This window comes from Somniosus microcephalus, chromosome 23 (genome assembly GCF_052327205.1).
Source record: "Somniosus microcephalus isolate GS21.2 chromosome 23, FLI_Smic_1.0, whole genome shotgun sequence".
Lineage (NCBI taxonomy): Eukaryota > Metazoa > Chordata > Chondrichthyes > Squaliformes > Somniosidae > Somniosus > Somniosus microcephalus.
Window position 1 is genome coordinate 18,454,159 of NC_141009.1, and position 24,104 is coordinate 18,478,262.

Sequence of the window (24,104 nt, forward strand, 5' to 3'; positions counted from 1 at the left end):
GTGGAATATGTTGTTAGGTGGTTTATTTAAAAACATATGCAATTCACGTTGCATTGCTTTGTACAGAATACAGGGTAGGGCAGTGATTAAGGCACTGGACTAGCAACCCAGAGGTTGAAAGTTCAAAACCCTCCGTTGCAAGCTGTGAAACTGAATTCAATAAAACTGGTCATTTGTGGGCTGGGGGGAAAAATTACCATGATTGTTACAAAAAACCACCATTATTTCACTCATGTCCTTCAGAGAAAGGAACCAGCCTGGGTCAGGCCTATGCATGGCTCCAGTCAAATTCCCATTATTACCCTCTGGACAATAATGGGACAATAAATATAGCCTTGCCAGTGTTTCCTACAACCGGAGAACAAAGTAAAAAAGGAAAGGAAATCAGGCAGAAAGGAAATTTCTTTACCCAGAGAATGGTTAGAACGTGGAACTTGCTACCAGAGGGAGTAGTTGAGGTGAATATCATAGATGCATTTAAGGGGAAGCTAGTTAAGTGCTTGAGGAAGGAATAGAAGGATGTGCTGATAGGATTAGATGAAGTAGGGTGGGAGGAAGTTCGTCTGGAGCATAAACACTGGGACAGACCAGTTGGGCTGAATGGTTGTAAATTATATGTATAACGTACATATCTGAAAGCTGAGAGAGGAACTATGGGGTAGAAATTGGGTAGCGCCCATTGCTACCTTCGCCGGAGCGCTAATTTTAGTTGGCGTCTGCGCGGCCAATTTTCCCAGGTAGCGCCCCGAGAGGGAGGAGGGGCGCTACTGGAAGCACCCCGCGTCCCTCTTGGGGCGCAGCGAGCCAATATCGCGGCGCTAAGGGGAGGGGCCTGGCACCCAGCTGGGCCACCAGGGATCAGGGGTGCTGGCAAACGAGCCCGGCACTCAAGAGGACCCCACAGGGGGGCTTCACGGGGGCCGGGGACAGCAACTAGGGCAGGTGCTGTCAGGCGGCCAGCAACAAAAATGGCCGCCCACCACCTCCCCTTTAACTAGCGCTACCTCGGCCGCAGGTAGGCCCCACTGACCCCGGCGGACATAGTGTCCGGCGGCAAGTCGGGGGGAGCATCAAATATTACAGCCAGGTCACGTGCGGGGTGCTGTGCACAGCGATGACATCATCAGCGGCGGCGCAGCGCCACATGGCGCTAACGGTTAGCGCCGCCACTAACCGCCCGTTGAATTTCGCGGGTGGCATTAGTGGCGCCGAGCCCAGGCGCTAGTTGATTTGTGCCCCGTTAGCGCCCTCTTAAGGTGCTAACGGGAGGCGCAAATCAACCGAATTTAGCCCCCTATGTCTCAAGTCACTTGACATTAAATGAACTATATTGTGCAGAGACAGAATAAAGTTTCCCTGTATACTCTGCCTCATAAGCGTGAAGTTGTCCACATCCCTCACTAAACATCCTATGGCCTCAGAGTGTGATTGCCAATTTTGGTGCTAGGTTATGGACATTTTGTTTTGTGTATCCATACCCACTGCATCAGCCAATCAGTCTTGAGTTTTATTCTTAATTGTGTAAAAGTTACCACTTGTTGTTTTGAAAGCTTTAATTAGCTTTTGTTGCTCAGGGTTAATGATGTTATTCAGAAAACAAGTATGTCAGGAGACACCTAGAAGCATAGAATGGTTACAGCACAGAATGAGGCCATTCGGCCCGTCCCAGCTCTCTGCAAGAGCAATTCAGCTAGTCCCACTCCCCCGCCCTTTCCCCGTAGCCCTGCCAATTTTTTTTCCTTCAGGTACTTATCCAATTCCCTTTTGAAAGCCACGATTGAGTCTGTCTCTACCACCCTTTCAGGCAGTGCATTCCAGATCCTAACCACTTGCTGCGTAAAAAAGTTTTTCCTCATGTCGTCTTTGCCAATCACCTTAAATCTGTGATCTCTGGTTCTTGACCCTTCCATCAATGGGATCAGTTTCTCTCTATCGACTCTGTCTAGACCCCTCATGATTTTGAACATCTCTATCAAATCTCCTCTCAACTTTCTCAACTCTAAGAAGAAGAATATAACATATAAGAACATAAGACCCCAGCTTCTCTAGTCTATCCACATAACTGAAGTCCCTCATCCCTGGAATCATTCTCGGAAATCTTTTCTGCACTATCTCGAAGAGGCCATCCTTCCTAAAGTGCAGTGCCCAGAATTGGACACAATACTTCAGTTGAGGCCGAACCAGTGTTTTATAAAGGTTCATCATAACTTCCTTGCTTTTGTACTCTATGCCTCTGTTTATGAAGCCCAGGATCCCATATGCTTTTTTAACCGCTTTCTCAACCTGCCCTGACACCTTTCAACGATTTGTGCACATATACCCCCAGGTCTCTCTTTTTATGCATCCCCTTTAGGATTGTACCCTTTAGTTTATAGTGTCTGTCCTCGTTCTTCCTACCTGGAAAGACAGAAGTGCAGAGGGGGCAAAAAACAAAAAAATGTGAAGGGAAAACAGGAATCATCATCAGAATAAAAGGAGCACAAGGAAGGGGAAAAAAAGGAAACGAGAAAAATTGGAAGGACAGAAAAAGAAAAAAGGACTGGACAAATATTCAGAGAAAACCATGCAGATTCACAGAAAGATGTTTTGTATAGGCCACTAGAAGGTTGATTTTCACTTTCCAAGTCAAAAATAATCTAAAGAATTAGAGTTTCTCCATTCTTTTAGGAACATTGGAACAGGAGTTGGCCATTCAGCCCCTCGAGCCTGTTCTGCTATTCAATGAGATCGTGGCTGATCTGTATCCTAACTCCATTTACCTGCCTTGGCTCCATATCCCTCAATACACTTGGCTAGTAAAAATCCATCAATCTCAGATTTTAAATGACTAACTGAGCTTGCAGCTACTGCGTTTTGTGGGAGAGTGTTCCACACTTTGCATGAAGATGTGTTTCCTAACTTCTCTCCTGAATGGCCTGGCTCTGATTTTAAAGGTTATGTCCCCTTGTCCTAGACTCCCCTTTCCAGGTGCGTACTCACCGTGCAGAGAAGGACACCCATTTTTGATTGTGAAAACTCCTGAAAAACTTGCTTCCGTGCCTGCAAGATAAAAAGCTGACACTAATACCATGATGTGAGTGTGCAATCGTGTACAGTGCATTCCTACACTTGTCACCAACGTTCAGCTCTAACAGGGACAGCAGCCAAGACTCATTGTGGTTTTCCCCGATAGAATAATACAAATGAACCATTCTGAAGTAAAATCGGCATCACAAATCAAATCACCTGGCAAGTTGTGGGAGCGCGAATCACAGTCCCCATTTCAACAAAGTCGCGAACACCTCCATCTGATTACTGGGCTATGAAAATGATAAAACGTGCATTTTTAACATGCATGAAAATGGTCCAGAAAAAAAAAATCCAATGCATGGAAATGACGATGACATTCTTCTGGTAATGGGGGTAGATTGAAAAGATTGGGCAACTTAGAAATAAGTATCGGTAAGCAGCAAGTGACAGCAGACAATGACAGTAAGAGGAATCTCACTGTATCTGAAATGCAGCCGTGCATCCACTCAGCAGTGCCATATGGGGTATGCTACTTAACTCCACTGAAGCTCTAATTTGAAGACATAATGCACTAATTATACTCAAGGTAATAAACATTAAAATTCCTCCCCTGACACCCATCCACTTAATCTTTGCGTTGCTAGATAACAGCTGGTCAGGGTGTGTGCGGCCTACATACCCAGCCTGCTCTGACTCATGAACTGCAATAACTACAATGGGCATCAAAGCTATCAGCGCAGGTTCGTTTTCCTAAAAAAACAAACTATTTTCTCCTTTCTCCATATCCACACTATCTTCCTCAGTCAGAGGTAGGGCAGTTTTGTTCCAGTAATGCAGGTATGGACCATTCACCAGCCAGTTTTCCCTTCCTCCCTTACATTGACTATTTGACTCGCTAACAGTTAGTCAATGGCTAGGATTTTAACTTGCACTTCCTGGTTGGAAATCTCAGGATTTTAAATGCTGATTACCCTGGAACATTTGTGGTGGTGTTTTTTTTTTAATGTAATTGCCCATGGGCAGCCACATTCATAAGCAACCATTTGAGTTTTCCCAAATGATAAGGCTACAAATGCTGCCAAAAACTCTGGTCCTCAGAGCACAGTTGAAATAGAAATGTCTCGGGTCACATCTAGGAGTGTTGAATGCCACACAGTTGAAAGCCATACTATAGGTTCTTACACAGGCTGCAGTAATAATGGCAACTTAAAAATAAAACTTCCTGGCTTGTGGGATAGGACGGTTCCACATCCCCTTCCTCCCACAGTGATTTTCTTCACCTGTCAGAGACAGAGCTCTGCAATACTCCAAGGTATACCCTCGAACAGCCTAGCCAAGAACCAGCAAGTCTCATCGACTGGGGAGTTTCTGCAACCATTTAAGCGAGATCCAATGGCTGTCTGGCGACCTGCTGAGGCACATTGCATGCTGTACCATGGTGCTTCTTCCCTGCAGTTCCCCACACAGAGAGTTTCTGATCTCACCCACAGAGTCTGGGTGATAAATAGTAGAATCAACCATGGCAGTCCTACACACCTCTTAGCAGCTGTTTCAAGAGTAGCACATGCAGAGGTTGTGGAAACTGCCAGGGTTACCGAGTGGTGTTGGATAGTGGGGAATCGAAGGAGGCAAAAGGAAAATCATTTCCTAATGTCAGGGGTCAGTTCCTTCAAGCATCAACACACAACTAAAAGCACACTCACCTCCTGTTCCATGTTCCCATGCAATCGCAGAAACAGCATCTTACAAGCTGAGAAAGGTAATTGTTTTAGCTTCTTGCTGTCGGAATATGGAGCAAGGGCGTGTGTGAAAATGGTGTAGTGAAATTCCACAGACTCACAACTGGAGAAAAATATGATCATTTTCTGATTCCTTTCAAACTGGAAAGAATAGAAAGAATTATCAGATATGTGGCAGGGTCGGAAGTAAAAGTAGTTCCCATTAATCGTTCACAATTGTTAGGAGTGGAAATACTACACAAGGAAATGCAACAATGAATGGTCTTTTGTTCTTAGGAGGAACAGTCTTAGGATTGAGTCTTAGTTTAGTCTGTGTTATACTGGACAAAATAAACGAAATGCAAGACAATAATTCTCTTTTTAATGCCCACACGCCAACTGAATTCAAATTCTCAAACTGTCATGGTGGGATCTGAACTCTTGATCAGAGGAACAGAGAGACCTTGGAGTGCATGTTCACAGATCCCTGAAGGCAGCAGGACGGGTAGATAAGGTGGTTGAGAAGGCATACGGGATACTTTCCTTTATTACCAAGGCATAGAATATAAGACCAGGGAGGTTATGCTAGAACTGTATGAAACACTAGTTAGGCCACAGCTAGAGTACTGCGTGCAGTTCTGGCCACCACATTACAGGAAAGATGTGATTGCACTAGAGAGGGTACAGAGGAGATTTACGAGGATGATGCCAGGACTGGAGAATTTTAGCTATGAGGAAAGACTGTAAAGGCTGGGGTTATTTTCCTTGGAACAGAGATGGCTATGGGGAGATTTAATTGAGGTGTATAACATTATGAGGGGCCTAGATATAGTGGATAGGAAGGACCTATTTCCCTCAGCAGGGAGGCCAATAACCAGTGGGCACAGATTTAAAGTAAGTGGTAGGATTAATGGGGAGTTGAGGAGAATTTTTTTCACCCAGAGGGTGGTGGGGGTCTGGAACTCACATCCTGAAAGGGTGGTGGAGACAGAAACTCTCATTACATTTTAAAAAGTACCTGGATATGCACTTGAAGTGCCGTAACCTACATGGCTACAGAGCAGGAGCTGGAAAGTGGGATTAGGCTGGCTAGCTCTTTTTCAACCGGCACAGACACGATGGGCCGAATGGCCTCCTTCTGTGCTGTAAATTTCTATGATTCTATGATCATTAGTCCAAGCTTCTGAATTACTAGTCCAGTAACATAATCACTACACAACCATATTCGGAGTCATTTCTTACTTTGCATTTTTGGAGTATGAATGCTGAAAGCGTAACTAGACGCAGTTTGCTGGGAACCAGCACCATAAACTGTTGAAGTTGTTCTGGAATTGAATAGCATTCTGAATCTTTCTTGATATTCTCTTGCTCGGTCTTCACCCCTTTTGTCGCGAATGCAGGATTGGACTGGTTTGCTTCTGTGATGTGTATATTGACTGGCTCTCTTAAACTGATCCCAGCTAATCGATTCACTCCTGGGGTAGAAACACAGAGCGTTTAGAAGAAAATGTTCACCTTTGTTTTAGATTATTTGTGATGTGCACAATTCCATTAACATTGCCAAATAAAATTTTTGAACGGAGGAGGCAAAGGAGGCCTGCACAGTGCCTGAAAATACTGTACTAAAAACAATAGCAGCCTAGAGCTGAACAGAATTATACTCCAATAACTTTCATTCAGCTTCAGCCTGGATTTTTTTAATTCATTAATTTTGGTTTAACATAAAGCTTTTACAACCAAAGGCACTGTGGAGAGTCATATGACATTTTAATAGATTTCACCATACACTGCTGTTGGTGTGTTTCTTGTAGGAAAGTCCAAGACTACAAGGTTGGGTGATTGGGCAGAAGCGTGGCAGATGCAATATAGCATGGATAAATGTGAGGTTATCCACTTTGGTGTCAAAAACAGAAAGGCAGACTATTATCTGAATGGCAATAGATTGGGAGAAGGGGAAGTGCAACGAGACCTGGGTGTCCTTGTGCACCAGTCGCTGAAGGTAAGCATGCAAGTGCAGCAGGCGCTGAAGAAGGCAAATGGTATGTTGGCCTTCATAGCAAAAGGGTTTGAGTACAGGAGCAAGGATGTCCTGCTGCAGTTGTACAGGGCCTTGGTGAGACCACACCTTGAGTACTGCGTGCAGTTTTGGTCACCTTATCTGAGGAAGGATGTTCTTGCCATGGAAGGAGTTCAGCGAAGATTAACAAGGCTGATCCCTGGGATGGCAGGAATGACGTATGAGGAGAGATTGGGTCGATTGGGCTTATACTCGTTGGAGTTTAGAAGAATGAGAGGGGATCTCATCGAAACTTATAAAATTCTGACAGGTCTGGACAAACTAGATGCAGGTAGAATGTTCCCGATGGTCGGAGAGTCCAGAACCAGGGGTCATAGTCTAAAGATAAGGGATAAGCCATTTAGGACAGAGATGAGGAAGAATTTCTTCACCCAGAGAGTGGTGAACCTGTGGAATTCTCTACCACAGAAGGCGGTTGAGGCCAAGTCTTTAAATATATTCAAGAAGGAGTTAGATATATTTCTTAGAGCTAAAGATATCAAGGGATATGGGGAGAAGGCAGGTACGGGGTACTGAGTTTGGATGATCAGCCATGATCTCATCGAATGGCGGAGCAGGCTCGAGGGGCCGAATGGCCTACTCCTGCTCCTATCTTCTATGTTTACTATGGAAAAGACCCTGCAGTCCATCTGGTCCGTCCCAAAGACTGAAATTTATTTTTATTCATTCTGGAGATTTTGGCGTCACTAGCAAGGTCAGCATTTATTGCCCATCCCTAGTTGCCGTTGAGAAGGTGGTGGTGGTGAGCCTTCTTCTTGAACTGCTGCAGTTCATGTGCTGAAGGTACTCCCATAATGCGGTTAGGTAGGGATTTCCAGGATTATGACCCAGCGGCCAGGAAAGAAGCAAAATTCATAATGTGTGGTTGGCAGATTCAAATCTCAAGCAGTCCTGGGACTAAAGCTAGCATCGGAGGCTGGTGTTTTAATGGCTGTACAACAGCAGAATAGAACCCCCCCCCCCCCCCCCCTTTTAAAGAAATTACGTATTTATTCACCAGGAACCAAAGCCTCACCATCTGTTAGGGTGGCAGACAGGAGAATGTTTTGCCTTTTCTCATGTGCTGCATTTAGAGCATTCAGTATCACAGTGATATCCTTCTCAAAACCCAGGTCCAGCAATCTGTTCAGAGAGAGAAAAAAAGACATCACAAATATTGTTCTTTATAAGAATTATTTTTTGTGGTCTCACTAAGATATTAAATGACTTGATGTTAAGATGGAGCCCAATGGTACTCCTGAAGACCAGACATTAGTTAAGACTGCAAGTAAGGCCCAGAAATTCAAAGCATCATGACTGAAAATTAGTTTGCAACCTCCCTCAGTTCAATTGACATAATTAGGCTGCCCCACCTCCCTCCACAAAAATGCTTTTCTCCAGTTTGTTGTGGTGAGGCACTGTAAAGTACAATAGAGACATCTAGTGGTTACAAAACATTATTGCAGAAATAGAAAAAAAACCTTTAATTATAGCTGTATAGTTCTACTGTGGCAAACATCAGCAGGCAGGTTATTCCTGTTATCTTATAATGCTACAGGTGCCAGAAAGAAAGGAAGACAGGGATTCAGATGCTCTTCCCAATCTAAGAACACAACTTGACAAATCTCCTTATGACAGGTTATACTGGCACAGGGCTGGCATCAGGTCTCTTAACCACCATTTCAGACAAGGAATTGTACAGGATGGTGCGGAGCGCGCGAATTTGAAACCCGATTTTAGTTTAACGCAGAAACTCAAACCTCACTCAGCCACGGGTTAGAAAAATCTTGCCTACCTTTACTGAAACACACACTCATTTACCTGTCAGCTTCATCAATAACAAGCCATCGCACACGGGTAAAACAAATATTCTTTGTGTTTTTTATGTGGTCCACCAGTCGCCCGGGAGTTGATATAAGAATATTTATACCTTTACGTAACCTGGAACAAGAAAACACAAATCTTAAAAAGAGAAATTTGCATTTATATAGCCTCAGATACTTCGAAGCACTGCACACACAGTGAATTACTTTGACTGTTACATAGGCAAAACCAGCAACTATTTTGCGCACGGCAAGATTCTACAATGAAAATAACCAGTTAATCTGTTTTGAGTACTGTTGAGGGAGGAATGTTGAGGAGGACGTGGGGAGAATTATTTGATTTTCTTCAAATACGGCTATGGGATCTTTTAATGTCCACCTGGATCACTGGAACTGGCAGACAGAGCCGGGGTTGAACATCTCATCTGAAGGACGGCACCTCTGACAATGCTGCAGTCCCTCAGTGCTGCACTGAGGTGTCATGCTCAAGTCTAGGAATGGGACTTGAACCCATAATCTTTTGACTGCAAGAAGTGGGTCCAGCTGACAGTACACCTCCTACAATAAAAATGCAACAATATTCTGACACAACAATGTAGAACAATTTCATGTTACATGCGCACATGTACACTTTTACATATACCACTTATAATATTGTACTGCATCATGTTTAACTCATTCCATAAAGAAGCCATTTACTTGAATAAAGGAGTCATTTTCTATGTGGAAAATGAATCTCCAAAATGCCAATAAATGATCAACTTGCTCTTTTTACTCTGTGGTACTGCTTTCTTTAAGTACCTTAAGGTTGCAGTTTTTGATGCTCTAGCCTCATTAGAACACACCTCACAAGGCCGACAATTTTCTTCATTTAATGGGGTGCTATTGTGAATGTCCAATAACTGAGCAAGAAATTAGCTTCAATAGAAAAAGGTGGCAACCCCATTCTAGCAGTGCCATGACAGGGTTACAACACAAAGGGGGAAAAATTGGGTGAGTAGCGCCACCTGTTAGCACCTAAAGAGGCAGGCAGTGGCTGTAGCGCCACTGGCTGCACTTCCCGCGATATTCAGCAGGGGCGCTAATGGTGGCGTTAGCCATTTGCGCTGCGCCGCCACCGATGACATCATCGGTGTGCGCAGCGCCCCATTCGCGCCCCGAACGCGATATTTGGTAGCGAACGCCGCTGTAGCGCCGTTCGCTACCCGCGCCCGGTTCACGGGGCCTTGCTGCGCCAGCAGAGGCGCAAATTAAGGTGGAGGTGCGGGGCGGCCGCTTTTTCGGCGGCCGCCTGCCAGCACCTCCGTCCCCGGCCTCCTGGTCCCCCCCCCGCGGCATTGCCAGCTGTTTCCTGAGAGCCCGGCACTTCTCCTTGGTGCCAGGCTCTTTTGCCGGCACTCGCGATCGGGGTTCGCGCTGGTGCAGGCCCCTCCCCCTTAACAGTGGGAGGAAGGCCTGCAGTATTCAGTTTCAGCACCCTAAGAGGGACGTGGAGCGCCTCGAGCCTCGCCCCATCTCCCTCTAGGGGCACTTCAACTGAATTTCTGACGATCGCTACAGCTTCGAACGCTGCGCAAAAAACAGCGCCCAGGCGAACTTGGCGCCTCAACCCAATTTCTAGGCCAAAGCGTTATAAAGAGGGGGTGAGATCTAGCACATTTACTGCAAATGTGTGACTGTTTCTTTAATTCTACAAATTCTCTATTCCTAATGAAATATATTTCTAATAACTGCTAATCAAGGACAGGAGTCAAATGTGAAAATAGTTAACTCAACTAATGAGTTGAGACACGTTAGTTACTGTTGGAATCATACAGCCGAGGAGGAGGCCATTCGGCCCATTGTGCCTGTGCCGGCTCTTAATTAGCCATACCAATTTTACCATCAACACCTTTGAAATAGGATCCGAAAACTGTGCTTTACTCAGCAAGTTCATGTTTGTTTTGCTTTCTCTATTCACTTCGCCCGACCGGGCTGGACATACCTGGCTTTCTCAGATTTTCGTTTTTCTCCTCCCATCAGCACTCCTGGTACAATCCAAGTAAATGGCTATTGAGTAATAAGAAAGTGACGTAACTGCTCAAATAAAAAGACGAACTGTACAATCTGTACTTGTCCACTTCACTGGCATTGGTTTTATAAATAGTGGCATAGAGTACAAAATTAAAGAAGTAATGATAAATTTGTACAGACATTGGTTAAGCCAGTTAGACTAATGTGTGCCATACTAAGGAAAGTTAAGGAAAAGACACTTGAGCTATTGGGACTATTTCCACTGGAGCAGCAAAGGCTAAGGTGGAGATTTAATAGAGTTTTTTTTTATTATTAAGGGTTTTGATAGACTGAATAGGGAAAGACCATTTCCTCTGTTCGGGGAGTCGGTAATGAAGGATCATCAAATTAAAATTGTCACCGAGAGTGGGGAGAGGAGTTAGAAGAAATATCCTTACACTGAAGGTTGTTGGGCACAGAATTCTTTGCTTCAGGGAGTGGTTGACCATTGCATATTTTAAGGGAAAACTCAATCAATATTTGAAGCAGAGAAAGTTACAGAGCTAATGGGAAAACGTGGGGCAGTGAGATTAGTTTTGGATTGCTCTAGCAAAGAGCTAGCACAGACATGATGGGCTGAATGGCCTCCTGTGCTGCATATCTCTATGGTTCTAGGTTTCTAAATCCTGTTACCTCTCCCCACCCCACCAATTTTATCCCCTCCTCTCAAGGGCTCCACACACTCCAGAGGCCATTCACAAATGTCCATTCTTCACTTGTGAGCCTAGATAGTGAGTGTTACAAGTGTCATCAAGCACTACACCTGGGACTGACATGTCAACACATAGAAACTTTTCCATTTCAGGGCATTGGAAAACTATGGGGCAAAGGCAGGTATATGGAGTTAGGTCACAGATCAGCACTATTGCCTCACAGCGCCAGGGACCCGGGTTCGAATCCGGCCTCGGGTGACTGTCTGTGTGGAGTTTGCACATTCTCCCCGTGTTTGCGTGGGTTTCCTCCGGGTGCTCCGGTTTCCTCCCACAGTCCAAAGATGTGCGGGTTAGGTTGATTGGCTATGATAAATTGACCCTTAGGGTTAGGGGGATTAAATACGTGGGGTTACGGGGATAGGGTGGGACATGTGTTGGTGTAGGGGTTACGGGGATCGGGTGGGATATGTGCGGTGCAGGCTCGATGGGCCGAAATGGCCTCTATCTGCGCTGTGGGGTTTCTGTGATTCTGTGAATGGTGGAACAGGCTCGGGTTGGGGGTGTTGCGGCTAAACGGCCTACTCCTGTTCCTATGAAGCCTGCCTGACCTTTTTCTCCTGCTTAGCCCAGGGTGGAGGGTACTGAAGTCAATTAGCAGGGGGGATTAGCAGAAATGAAATCAGAGGACAGAGAGATAAAAACAGCAGTAAAATTAGAAATATCCCAAAAATTGCAGGGACCAGAATGAGGAAAATAGCAAAAATGACGAGGGAGATATTAAATTGTATGTACATCAATGTCCGTAGTGTAACTAATAAGGTTGGTGAGCCGCAGGCACAAATTGCTACATGTGATTATGATGTGGTTGCATTAACAGAGACATGGCTCAAACAAGACCAGGAATTAATTCTTAATATTCTTGGTTACCAAGGCCTAGAAATTCAGTTAAGGCCCGCCAGCAGGCTAACGCCCAAAAGTTAGCGCTGCGCGCGGAGCCAGGTGCGCCCGTCAGATATTCGGCTTTTGCGCCCCAAGTCGGAACCGGGCGCTATTCCAGGGTGTGCCCGCCCCCGCTTGGGGCGCTGAAACTGAATTTCTGCGCTGTAGGCCCCGCTGCGCCACCCGCTGCAGAGCGGCAGGCTGCGGTACTGCAGGCCTCCTCCTTCTCTTAAGGGGGAGGTGCCTGCAACAGCGAGATCGCCGCTGGATTGTGCCGGCAAATGAGCCCGGCACCACGGAGAAGTGCCGGGCTCGCGGAAAGCAGCCGGCAATGCCGCGGTGGGGGGGGGGGGGGGGGTGGAGGAGGCCGGGGAAGGAGGTGCGGGCAGGCGGCCGCCGAAAAAGCGGCCGGCCGCACCTCCACCTTAAAGCGCCCCAGTAGCGCAGCAGTACGGCCACGTTTTTGAATCGCTGTTTGCGGCCGCTGCAGAAGAGGCGGCCGCAACTAAATATGGGGTTTGGGCCGGAAGCGGGGCGGAACCGGGGCACTGCGCACACCGATGACGTCATCGGTGTCGGCGCAGCGCTACCGGCTACCGCCGCCATTACCGCAGCGCTGAATATCAGCGCACCCTCTTACACTGGCGCAGAAACCCTATTTGGGCGGTAACTGGGCGCAAAGCCCACTGAATTTCTAGCCCCAAGTATTCAGGAATGATAGAGAAGGAAAAAAGAGGAGGGAGCATGGCAGTATTAAGGATAATGTTACAGTTTTAAATAGAAAGGATATACTAGATGGTTCTAGGAATAGAATATAAAAGCAAAGAGATCATTGCTAGAACTTTATAAATCACTGGTTAGGCCTCAGCTGGAGTATTGTGGACAATTCCAGGCACCACACTTCAGGAAAGGTGTAAAGGCCATAGAAAGGGTAGAAGAGGTTTATCAGGATGTTACCAGGAATGAGGGGCTTCAGTTATGAGGAGAGGTTGGAAAAGTTAGGACTGTTCTCTTTGGAACAGAGAAGGTTAAGAGGTGACCTAGCAGGAGGTTTTCAAGATGATGGAAGGTTTTGATAGAGTAGAGAGAGAAAAATTATTCCCTCTGGCAAATGGGTCAATAACTGGAGGTCATAGATTCAAAATTATTGGCAAAAGACCTAGAAAGGAGATGAGGAGAAATGTTTTCACTCAGAGGAGTTGTCGGGATCTGGATTCCATAAATTATTTTAAAAGGGAGTTGGACAGGTACATGAGGAACTTACAGGGTTACGGACAAAAAGCGGGGGAACGTGGGACTAAGCACGACTGCTCTTTCAAAGAGCCAGCACAGGCACGACGGGCCGAATGGCCTCCTTCGGTGCTGTAAGTTTCTATGATTCAATGACTTTAATAATGCCCCAATTGCTGCCCTGGTTGAAAGCAGCCAAGCCAAATAGCCCATGGATCAAACTTGAAATTTTGGTGGTCTGTTTGGCTAAGTACCTCATTGGGTAGTACATTGATCTATTAAGCCATCGGGGGACCTGCAATTGTTCCGAATATCACACTGATGTCAGATGTGCCCATGAAAATCATCATGGAAACAGCCATTACTGTTTCCATAATAATTTTCATGGGTACTGAGAGCGACCTATTTACATCAATAAAGACACAGCCAATTAACCAGATAAAAGATAAATTATAACATGATGGTTATAGAAGAAAAATAATGCAAGGACAGATTTTCTTCGCCTATTATCCATTGTAGGATGATTCAGCTGTACCACCAGCCAATGGTACTTCACTGGTATGGCTGAATTCAAGTGCAGTCAGCTTACGGTCTGTAATAAAACTTTAAAAGTAGGTGGAGATGGGCTTAGTATGGAGATACAACCCACAACATATACCTGAATGACAGATGACTCCCTTTTTTCAGTCCCCCCCCTCACTCTGGTACTTTCTAAAACGCTATACAGGGCCTGAAAATGCGATCGGAGGCTTCCCGCGAGCGGATGCCTCCGACCTGTAAAAAAAAAAAAAAAATCTACAAATGTACCTGGTGGCCCGGGAGATACGGAGGCTTGCGATCCTGGGCCTCTCCGGGTACGCGCGGGGCAGAGCCCCATATATCCCAGGGGCGCAGGCGGTTTGTAAGCGCCCCTGAGATCACGTGGGCCGGCCCAACCAATAAAAGAAGGGAATCCCCATTCGTACTTATGGGAGTTCTGTACGTATGAACTCCCATAAGTATGAATGGGGATCAATTAAAAAATACACGAATACATGAAATAATTTTTTTTTAATTACATACTTAAAATGAATTAAAATGCCATTTAATTAAATATTTTAAACGAAAATTTAATTTTTAGGAAAAATGTATATGTTTTAACGGGGCTAAAAATAAACTTACCTTATTGGACAGGGTTTTTATTGTATAAATGAGTGATAACATTTTATTTTTTAAAACTCTTATGCTGGTAAAAGCTGGCCTTACGCCTGCTGTTACCAGGTGTAAGAATTTCACAGGCATTCAGCGAGCGGAAGTTGGGCAAATAGCGCAACTCTCCACCCACAGAAGCCCTTTTCCCGGGGATGCGGAGGATCTGTCAAGAAGATTCTTGACAAATCGCAAGTTCTGGGTTTTAGCGCATGCGCTTCGCATGCCTAAACCCAGAACTGCGCGGGCCCTACGGGCGTGTGTATGTACCTCGTATGCACCCGTGGGGGGTCGCAAAATACGGCCCTCTCTCTTAATTGCCACATAACCAGGTCATGTTATGTGTCATCTTTTGAAGAAAATTTCCAACAAAGTCAATTTTGAAAGGAATATTATTTCTCACTGCTGACGAGACTCTTACCTTGATCAATTTCTGTATGGTATCAAAGCTTTGCAGGGCCAGCTGACAAGGAGAGAGTAAACAAAATATTGATGTTTCATTTCTCTGATTTTACAAATTGCATCCTACTTTTCTTTAATGTGTGCATATTTGTTCTTGTTCAGTGTTGGATATCAAAGAATTTTCCATGTTATACCCAGTTACAGCATCAGTTACTCTCGAGTTAGCACACCATCCTTCTGGGATGAGATGTCACAGCAGGACATGAACAACTCCTCTCTCTCTGCTGGCTGCGAAGTCAGTTCCTGGTGGGTGCAGGCACACAGCTTAAAACTGCCGAGTATTTGACATCAATTGGCAATCTCACTCAGGCAGATGCAAGAGGTGGGGATCAGTTCACAGCTGTGCATTAGGGTGATGTTCTGAGGTTAGGGTTCAGGTTTACTGCTGGCTAGAGTAAAGCAGGCTTTGCGATACCGTTGGTGCATGCGATACCTGACCTGGTAGTACTTGATGCAGAGCGAGGAAACTTAAATGTATACCATATATTCCATCCTCAAGTAAATTTAAATACAAATTATTTATAACTTTTACACCTTTTTTTTGTTGCAAATAGCATACCTCTCTGGTTGGAACGACGACCACAGCATATGGTCCATCACTGCGCTATGAAACAGAAACAAAAGAGAGAATACTTAAGGGACCGAGTATCATTATTTCCCCACAAGAAGTATTTTTTGGTAGTGGATGCAATGGACAATTTTATTTTTCCACAGACAAAATGTTAGTTGATTCCATGTACAGAAGGAGCGCCAGATCTTAGCTGTCCCACCCAGAGTAAAACAGCGCCTGACCAGATGAAGTCACTTCTGAAGAAGGGAGGGAGGGCGTTAGCCCAGATTGCTTTGTTGCATCTCCTATTTCATCTGCCTGCCCTCAGCCAGAGCAGGGGAAACTAAACAACACACACAACTCTGAAAAAAGGTGTGTAAGGAACACGGAGATTTGCGAACCACTAATCTACAATTGATGTTACGGACTAAAAAAGTGTCTACGAAAGATTTAGTCTATATTACCTACTGATGGCTATGTGAAGAACTGAATAGAAGTTTCTTTGCAATAGTAAACTAGATCAGCCTTTTAATGCACAGCCAACTTCCTTCCATCTTTGGTGTACAACCAGCTCAGTCATACCCACCAAGTGTTAAGATCCCACTGTGTTTTATCATCACGTGTTTTATCAGCTCTGTCCTCTAATCCAAGGCAGGGGCCAATTCAAATTGATACTGGAGTCTCAGAACATATTAAATTATATTTTAATTATACAGAGGATTAAAAAACTTTGGGGAGAAAAATGTATTTTCTTTCATTTTTAAGTAAGTATACTGGAGAATCTCATGCAGTGTCCCTTTGTTCAGAGTGCTGGGGAGGGAGTTTTCAGGCTGGGGACTAGGAAGAGATAGTTGTAGACTGGCTGCTACAATACATGTCACCTCGAGTCAAGCAGGTAGGAAGGCACCAGGTTGGATTGATGTTCAATTAGAGGGAGAGGTCAGGACGGGGCCGGCCAGAGCACAGAGATCACGATGGATATAGCGAGTTGGGATCTCAGCCTATAGCTGTTCTCGGAGGAGAGGGAAAGAGGAGGGTTTAGTTGACAATAGTAAGAGGTGGAGCATGTCAGGACATAGTCGCTGGGAAGAAGAGGGATGAACATTAAAAATTAATTTAAAAAAATGAAAAATAAAAACAAAATGTAGGCATTTGAAAAATGGCTGCCTCAGGTGTTCTGGGGACTTAGCTGAATTTGAATGGTGTCATGTGGTTAATATGGACCAATCACATTAATATACAGAATCACTACTGTATTAGTGGCACTGTCACACAGACACATTTTTAAGATAGATGGTTTGTCTTTACAGAATCAATGGGGACGATTTGCAAATAGCACCCGAAATGGGTGCGAAGTTGGCGGAGCGGCTGCTCTGCCCCCAGATTAGTGCTGGCACGTGGCGCGCGCCATTTGAAACCCTGGCCTCATTAACACGCCTTCAGTGAGCTGTGCGTACCAAGTGGGAGCCCTGTTGCAGCCCGCCAGTTCTGGCAAGGTGGGAAATCTATTGACAAACTTCATACATGGAAAATATGTGTAGCTTGTCAAAATAAACATGTATACGAGCTGAATGTTGGGGGCAGTGGAGGACCTCTCAATTCATGAAAGACCAAATCAACAATGCAACAAAAAAATCCATGTTTCAAAATGTAGTATCCCAGTTTAATTTAATGAGTAGCTCATTGATATATTAGATAAGATAGATAGAGCAAGAGAGGGAAGAAAGGAACAATTATAAACTGAAAAGCAGAGGCTGCACAGTTCAGTCAAATTCTTTCCTATTTTACTGTTTCAACAATTCAGCTTGCAGCATAAACTCTCCTGCACTTCTGTCAGCCTTTACTGCCTCACACACACTAGCTAACTTGTGAAACTGCTTCATTAAATAACAGAGTAGACATATGGAACATAAGAACAGGAGTAGGCCATTTAGCCCTGCGAGCTTGTTCCGCCATTCAATGAGATCATGGCTGATCTGCGACCTAACTCCATATACCCGTCTTTGGCCCATATCCCTTAATACCCTTGATTAACAAAAAGCTATCAATCTCTGATTTAAAATTAACAATTGATCTAGGATCAATTGCCATTTGCAGTAGAGAGTTCCAAACTTCTACCACCCTTTGTGGGTAGAAGTGTTTCCTAATTTCACTCCTGAAAGCTCTGGCTCTCATTTTTAGACCATGCCCCCGAGACCTGGAATCCCCAACCAGCGGAAATAGTTTCTCTCTATTTACCCTATCTGTTCCCCTTAATATCCTGAAAACTTCAATCAGATCATCCTTTAACCTTATAAATTCTCGGGAATACAACCCTAACCTGTGTAATCTCGCCTTGTAACTTAACCCTTGAAGTCCGGGTATCTTTCTGGTAAATCTACGTTGCACTCCCTCCAAGGCCAATATATCCTTCCCAAGGTGTGGTGCCCAGAACTGCTCACAGTTCTTCTTCTTCTTAGGCAGCCCCTTGGAACCGAGGATGACTTGCTTCCACATTAAAAATGAGTTATCAGGTGACTGATGAGTCCAATGCGGGACCTACAGTCTGTGTCACAGGTGGGGCAGACGGTGGTTGAAGGGGCAGGTGGGTGGGGTGCTTGGGTTGACGTGCGCTCCTTGCGCTTGGCTTCTGCTTGTTCCTGGCGAAGAGACTCGAGGTGTTCGGCTCCTTCCCGGATGCTTCTCCTCCACTTTGTGCGGTCTTGGGCCAGGAATTCTCAGGTGTCGGTGGGGATGTTACACTTTTTCAAGGAGGCTTTGAGGGTGTCCTTGAAGCGTTTCCTCTGCCCACCTGGGGCTCTCTTGCCGTGCCGGAGCTCCGAGTAGAGCGCTTGTTTTGGGAGTCTCGTATCGGGCATGCAGACAATGTTACCCGACCATCGGAGCTGATTGAGCGTGGTCAGAGCTTCGATGCTGGGGATGTTGGCCTGAGCAAGAACACCGACGTTGGTGCGCCTATCCTGCCAATGGATTTGCAGGATCTTGCGGAGGCAGCGTTGGTGGTACCTCTCCAGTGCTTTGAGGCGCCTGCTGTACATGGTCCATGTCTCTGAGGCATACAGCAGGGTAGGTATCACTGCTGCCCTGTAGCCCATGAGCTTAGTGCCGGGTTTGAGGTCCTGGTCTTCAAACACTCTCTTCCTCAGGCGACCGAAGGCTGCACTGGCACACTGAAGGCGGTGTTGGACTTCGCCGTCGACGTCTGCCCTTGTTGACAGTAGGCTCCTGAGGTATGGAAAGTGGTCCACAGTACTCCAGGTGTGGTCTAACCAGGGTTTTGTACAGCTGCGGCATAACTTCTACCCCCTTGTATTCTAATCCTCTAGATATAAAGGCCAGCATTCTATTAGCCTTTTTGATTATTTTCTGTACGTGTTCATGGCATTTTAATGATCTATGTACCTGAACCCCCAAGTCTCTTTGGACATCCACTGTTTTTAGCTTTTTACCATTTAGAAAGTACCCTGTTCTATCCTTTTTAGGTCCAAAGTGGATGACCTCACATTTGCTTACATTGAAATCCATTTGCCACAATTTTGCCCATTCACTTAATCTATCAATATCCCATTGCAATTTTATGCTTTCATCTACACTGCCTACAGTGCCGCCTATCTTTGTATCATCGGCAAATTTGGATATATGACTTTCTTTGCCATCATCTATGTCATTAATATTGTGAATAGTTGAAGCCCCAACACAGATCCCTGCAGGACACCACTAGTCACATCCTGCCAATTTGAGTACCTACCCATTGTTCCTACTCTCTGTCTCCTGCTGCTCAGCCAATTTCCTAACCAGGTCAATAATTTGCCCTCAATTCCGTGGGCTTCTACCTTAGTTAACAGTCTCTTATGTGGGGCTTTATCAAATGCCTTCTGGAAGTCCATATAAATAACATCCATAGACATTCCCCTGTCCACTACTTTAGTTACCTCTTCAAAAAATTCAATCAGGTTTGTCAGGCATGACCTACCTTTCACAAATCCATGCTGGCTGTCTCTGATCAACTGAAAATTTGAGGTGTTCAGTCACCCTATCCTTAATTATAGACTCTAGTAACTTACCCACAACAGATGTTAGGCTAACTGGTCTATAATTCCCTGGTTTCCCTCTCTCGCCATTCGTAAAAAGCAGAGTGACATGCGCAATTTTCCAATCTAAAGGGACGGTTGTGAATCGAGAGAACTTTGGAAGATTAGAGTTAGGGCATCTGCAATGTGCTCACCTACTTCCTTTAAACCCTGGGATGGAAACCATCTGGCTCTGGGGATTTGTCACTCTTTAGTGCCATTATTTTCTTTATTATTTTTATTTTACTTACATTAATTTTATTGAGTCCTTGTCCCCGATTCAATATTAGTTTCTTTTGGATTTCTGGCATGCTATCCTCTTCCTCTACTGTAAATACTGACGCAAAGTAATTATTCAGCATGTCCGCCATTTCCCCATTGTCACTGACAATATCACCACTCAGTTTTTAAGGGGCCAATATTGCTGCTGACCACCCTCTTTTTCCTAATGTAACTATAAAAATTCTTCATATTGATTGATATCCCTTGGAAGTTTTTTTTCATACTCCCTTTTTGTAGCTCTTACTATCTGTTTTGTGATCCTTCGCTGTTCTTTGTATCTTTCCCATTCGCCAGGATCTGTGCTATTTTTTGCATTTTTGAATGCCCTTTCCTTTAGTTTTATGATGTCCCTTACCTCTTTAGTCTGACAAGTAGAGCTCTTGCCCCTTAGGGGTATAAACTGGTTCTGTATCATGTTAAATTATTTTTTAAACAGCTCCCACTGATCTTCTATCGTTTTACCCATTAACAGATTTGCCCAATTTACTTTGGACAGTCTCTGCCTCATCCCGTTGAAGTCGGCCTTACCTAAACCTAGAATCTTAGTAGCTGTTTCGCATTTCTCCCTTTCAAACGCCACGTTGAACTCAATCATGTTATGATCGCAGATCCCAGTTTAAAGTACAGCCTTTGAGAATGGAGAATTATAATCTCGTACTTTGGAGCCTGGTCAGCTATATTACTGCAGCCTACAGAAGGGTGTAGTTGTGGGATTCAGTTGCAATCAATTGTTATACGGAAGCCTGGTCAATATTATTTGCCTGTTCGTTCAATCTCAAGTTCAACTATAATAACTGCAGGACTAGGTTAATCTCCTTCACTTCTGTGCACAGGACCACTGTCAACCCACAAAATAAACCACACCAACAGTTGTAATCAATGTTGCCAACCATACCGTTCTTCATAGGTTTTACTTCCGGAATTTTCCATGGATTTTAGTAGGTACAACAACAACTTGTATTTATATAGCGCCTTTAACGTGGTAAAACGTCCCAAGGCGCTTCACAGGAGTATTATAAGACAAAAAATTTGACACCGCGCCACATAAGGAGAAATTAGGGCAGGTGACCAAAAGCTTGGTCAAAGAGGTAGGTTTGAAAGAACATCTTAAAGGAGGAGAGGTAGAGAGGCGGAGAGGTTTAGGCAGGGAATTCCAGAGCTTAGGGCCTAGGCAGCAGAAGACACAGCCACCAATGATTGAGCGATTATAATCAGGGGTGCGCAAGAGGGCAGAATTAGAGGAGCGCGGAGATCTCGGGTACAGCTGCACTATGTAACCAATTAGAACCCGATCACACCTCGCACATAAAACCGAAGATGCTGTGCAACAGTTAGCACTCAAATATTTACTGATCATCAGGCAAGTACCACTTACCTGGATTTTAGGTTGAACAGACTGCAAGGACTGGACCAGAGGGACACCATATGCTAATGTTTTGCCTGCATATAAACGACAAAATGAGATTGGACAAGCGACACTGTTTTCTTCCCCCTTTGCAATAATCAGCTGCTGTTACACATTAATTAACCAAACCTATAATTATAGCTTCAGGTTTGTTAGATGAATTGATTCAGCTCAATCATTATCCTTTGAAAAGTAAAATTGAACAATGTTTTTTTAAATTAAGAGAGATACACAGGAGGGTTATCATACTAGAGTTGCTTAATTGACATGTTTTTTCTGTTAATCTTCTCTGATTTACTAACAGCTCTCGGCACCAAGTACTCAACTTGTACAGTTATGTAATGGCTGGCTGATTCAGAACAGCCCCCAGAAACAAAGATAAATGCCGATCTGTTGAACTGGTGCAAGAGCTCACCGAAAAGACTTGTTGGCGATTTCAGTTGACCATATGCTAGGGCCTTCATCCCACTACAGGAAACTTTCGTTTAACCGGAGGTTAAATGTCCGGAAAGCTCTATCCACCGGCAAAATTCAGGAGTCGGTTCAGATAAGTTTTTTTACTTCTCGTTGCTTTTTTTCTCCAGTCGTGGCTCTGCAAGGTCTAGCTGAAGCTGTTGCTTAGCTACAGAGACGCTTGCAAGCTACGCCGACTGTTTTGAAGCTGTTGCTAATCAACATGGTTTGTTGCTTCACACAGAGCTCAGAAGCTCCGTATGTTTTAACATTAGCGCTGGTTTCTCCGGCAGTTTTGATGGAACGGCAACAGCTCGGTCCCGTCAGTGCCGGATACCAGAAAGTTTCCTGTAATAATGGGAGGTTTCCATAATTGTGCAGCGCAGTGTTAATGATTCAAAATTCTCAAATTGTTATTTATATAGAAGTGTGCATCCACACTTTAAAGTCCCCGAGATCAATCATGAGTGAATACACAATGATCACACGAATAGCCTGTAATGTTACGCTGGTCCTTTCCACTTTTGGCTGTCAGAGTCCTACATTATATTTAAACAAAATGCACTCCAGATGACATTCAGCATGCTTACAACGCTATCATTATTTTTATTCTACCAACAAAATGTCATGGTATTCAATGAAAGACATGTATATTAAACAGGTGTCATTTCATAGGAAATTTTAGTAAGCTTATGAATTCATTGTTAGTTAGACAAATGAAACATTATTTCAAACTAATCAAATCCCAGTGTCGTAGCAAAGAGCCACAGCCGGTGAAAGGATAATCCTCAGCTCTTTTACAGGATTGCTATAGCCCTTTCATTCTTTACAGAACACCATCTTCCTCTCGTCTTAGTGTTATTGACTTATCATATTTCAGCTGTTTGTAGCTATCTTTTGAAGTTTTATTTGACTACTGCAACTTATGTAATAACACATTGTATTATACATTAAATACCTGAGCCAGTCTGTGATTGTACCAGAGCATCCTTCCCATCAAGCAGCACTGGAATTGCTTGCTTCTGGATGCTTCAGGGAAAAGGAAAAAAAGCTGATTATGAAGGATTATTATTAAAATCAACCGAGGAGAATAAATACTCTTTCTTCAGTTTAACACCTACGGTCATTCAGTGGGGGTTTACAGTTGGCTGAGCAGTGCACTTACGCATATAGAAACAGATGAAAGGAAAATATTGCAAATGCTGAAAATCTGAAGTAAAAACAGAAAACGGTGGAAACAATGTTTTTGATGCTGACAGACCTGCTGTGCATTGTCAGCATTTTCTGCTTTTATTATAGTAAAAAGAAGAATTTGCATTTATACTGCACCTACTATGTCAGCAAAACATCTAAAAGTGCTTCACACGATGAGATTCTTTTTGGAGTGCAGTGGCTGTTAATGTAATTTTACATCTCAGAGTCAGTGTTAGTGAAAGCTGTGGCTCAGTGGGTAGCACGCTCGCCTCTGAAGGTTGTGCGTTCAAGACCCACTCCAGAGACTTGAGCCCACAAATCTAGGCTGACCCTCCCAGTGCAGTGCTGAGGGAGTGCTGCACTGTCGGAGGTGCCGTCTTTCGGGTGAGACATTAAACCGAGGTCCCGTCTGCTCTCTCAGGTGGACGTAAAAGATCCCCATGGCACTATTTCGAAGAACAGCAGGGAAGTTATCCCTGGTGTCCTGGTCAATATTTATCACATTGCTGTTTGTGGGAGCTTGCTGTGTGCAAATTGGCTGCTGCATTTTCCACATTACAACAGTGGCTACACTTCAAAAAAAAAAAAAAGTACTTTATTGTCTGTAAAGCGCTTTGAGACGTCCGGTGGTCATGAAAGGCGCTATATAAATACAAGTCTTTCTTTCTATTTTTTTACATTGCTAATGTCCCACAAAAAGCAATGAGATGAATGACCATTTTATCTGTTTCTGGTGGTATTGGTTGAGGGAGGAATGCTGGCCATGATAGCAGGAGAACTACCTGCTCTTTAAATCGTGCTAAGGCAGCTAGAACAGCCTCCTAAACAGATAGCTGATAGAACTTTAGTTTCGTGTCTCATCTCAAGGACAACACCTCCGATTATACATCACTCTCTCGGTCAAGCTAGAATATGAGCTCAAGTCTTGGCAGATGCTCAAACCCACAACCTTCTGAACCACAGGTGAATGCGCTACCACCTGAATCAAGCCAACACAATTTATTAGTAGTTATAGTCTGG

General features: G+C 44.4%; 1 protein-coding gene across 5 annotated transcripts in view; it reads right to left on the reverse strand.

Annotated features, from left to right (window-relative positions):
* ddx31 (DEAD (Asp-Glu-Ala-Asp) box polypeptide 31) overlaps positions 1 to 24,104 on the reverse strand; it is a 110,857-nt gene that overhangs the window by 76,897 nt on the left and 9,856 nt on the right. For 4 of the 5 annotated variants that reach the window (XM_085965531.1, XM_085965532.1, XM_085965530.1 and 1 more), the window contains exons 5-14: positions 22,849 to 22,919; positions 21,408 to 21,472; positions 15,690 to 15,734; positions 15,090 to 15,131; positions 10,591 to 10,655; positions 8,605 to 8,724; positions 7,820 to 7,926; positions 5,970 to 6,202; positions 4,713 to 4,889; positions 2,980 to 3,039 (exon numbers count right to left, since the gene is read on the reverse strand). In XM_085965531.1, the coding sequence (XP_085821657.1) occupies positions 2,980 to 3,039; positions 4,713 to 4,889; positions 5,970 to 6,202; positions 7,820 to 7,926; positions 8,605 to 8,724; positions 10,591 to 10,655; positions 15,090 to 15,131; positions 15,690 to 15,734; positions 21,408 to 21,472; positions 22,849 to 22,919 (985 nt within the window). The remainder of the gene's footprint in view (positions 1 to 2,979; positions 3,040 to 4,712; positions 4,890 to 5,969; positions 6,203 to 7,819; positions 7,927 to 8,604; positions 8,725 to 10,590; positions 10,656 to 15,089; positions 15,132 to 15,689; positions 15,735 to 21,407; positions 21,473 to 22,848; positions 22,920 to 24,104) is intronic. The other variant, XM_085965533.1, reaches the window with a different exon arrangement.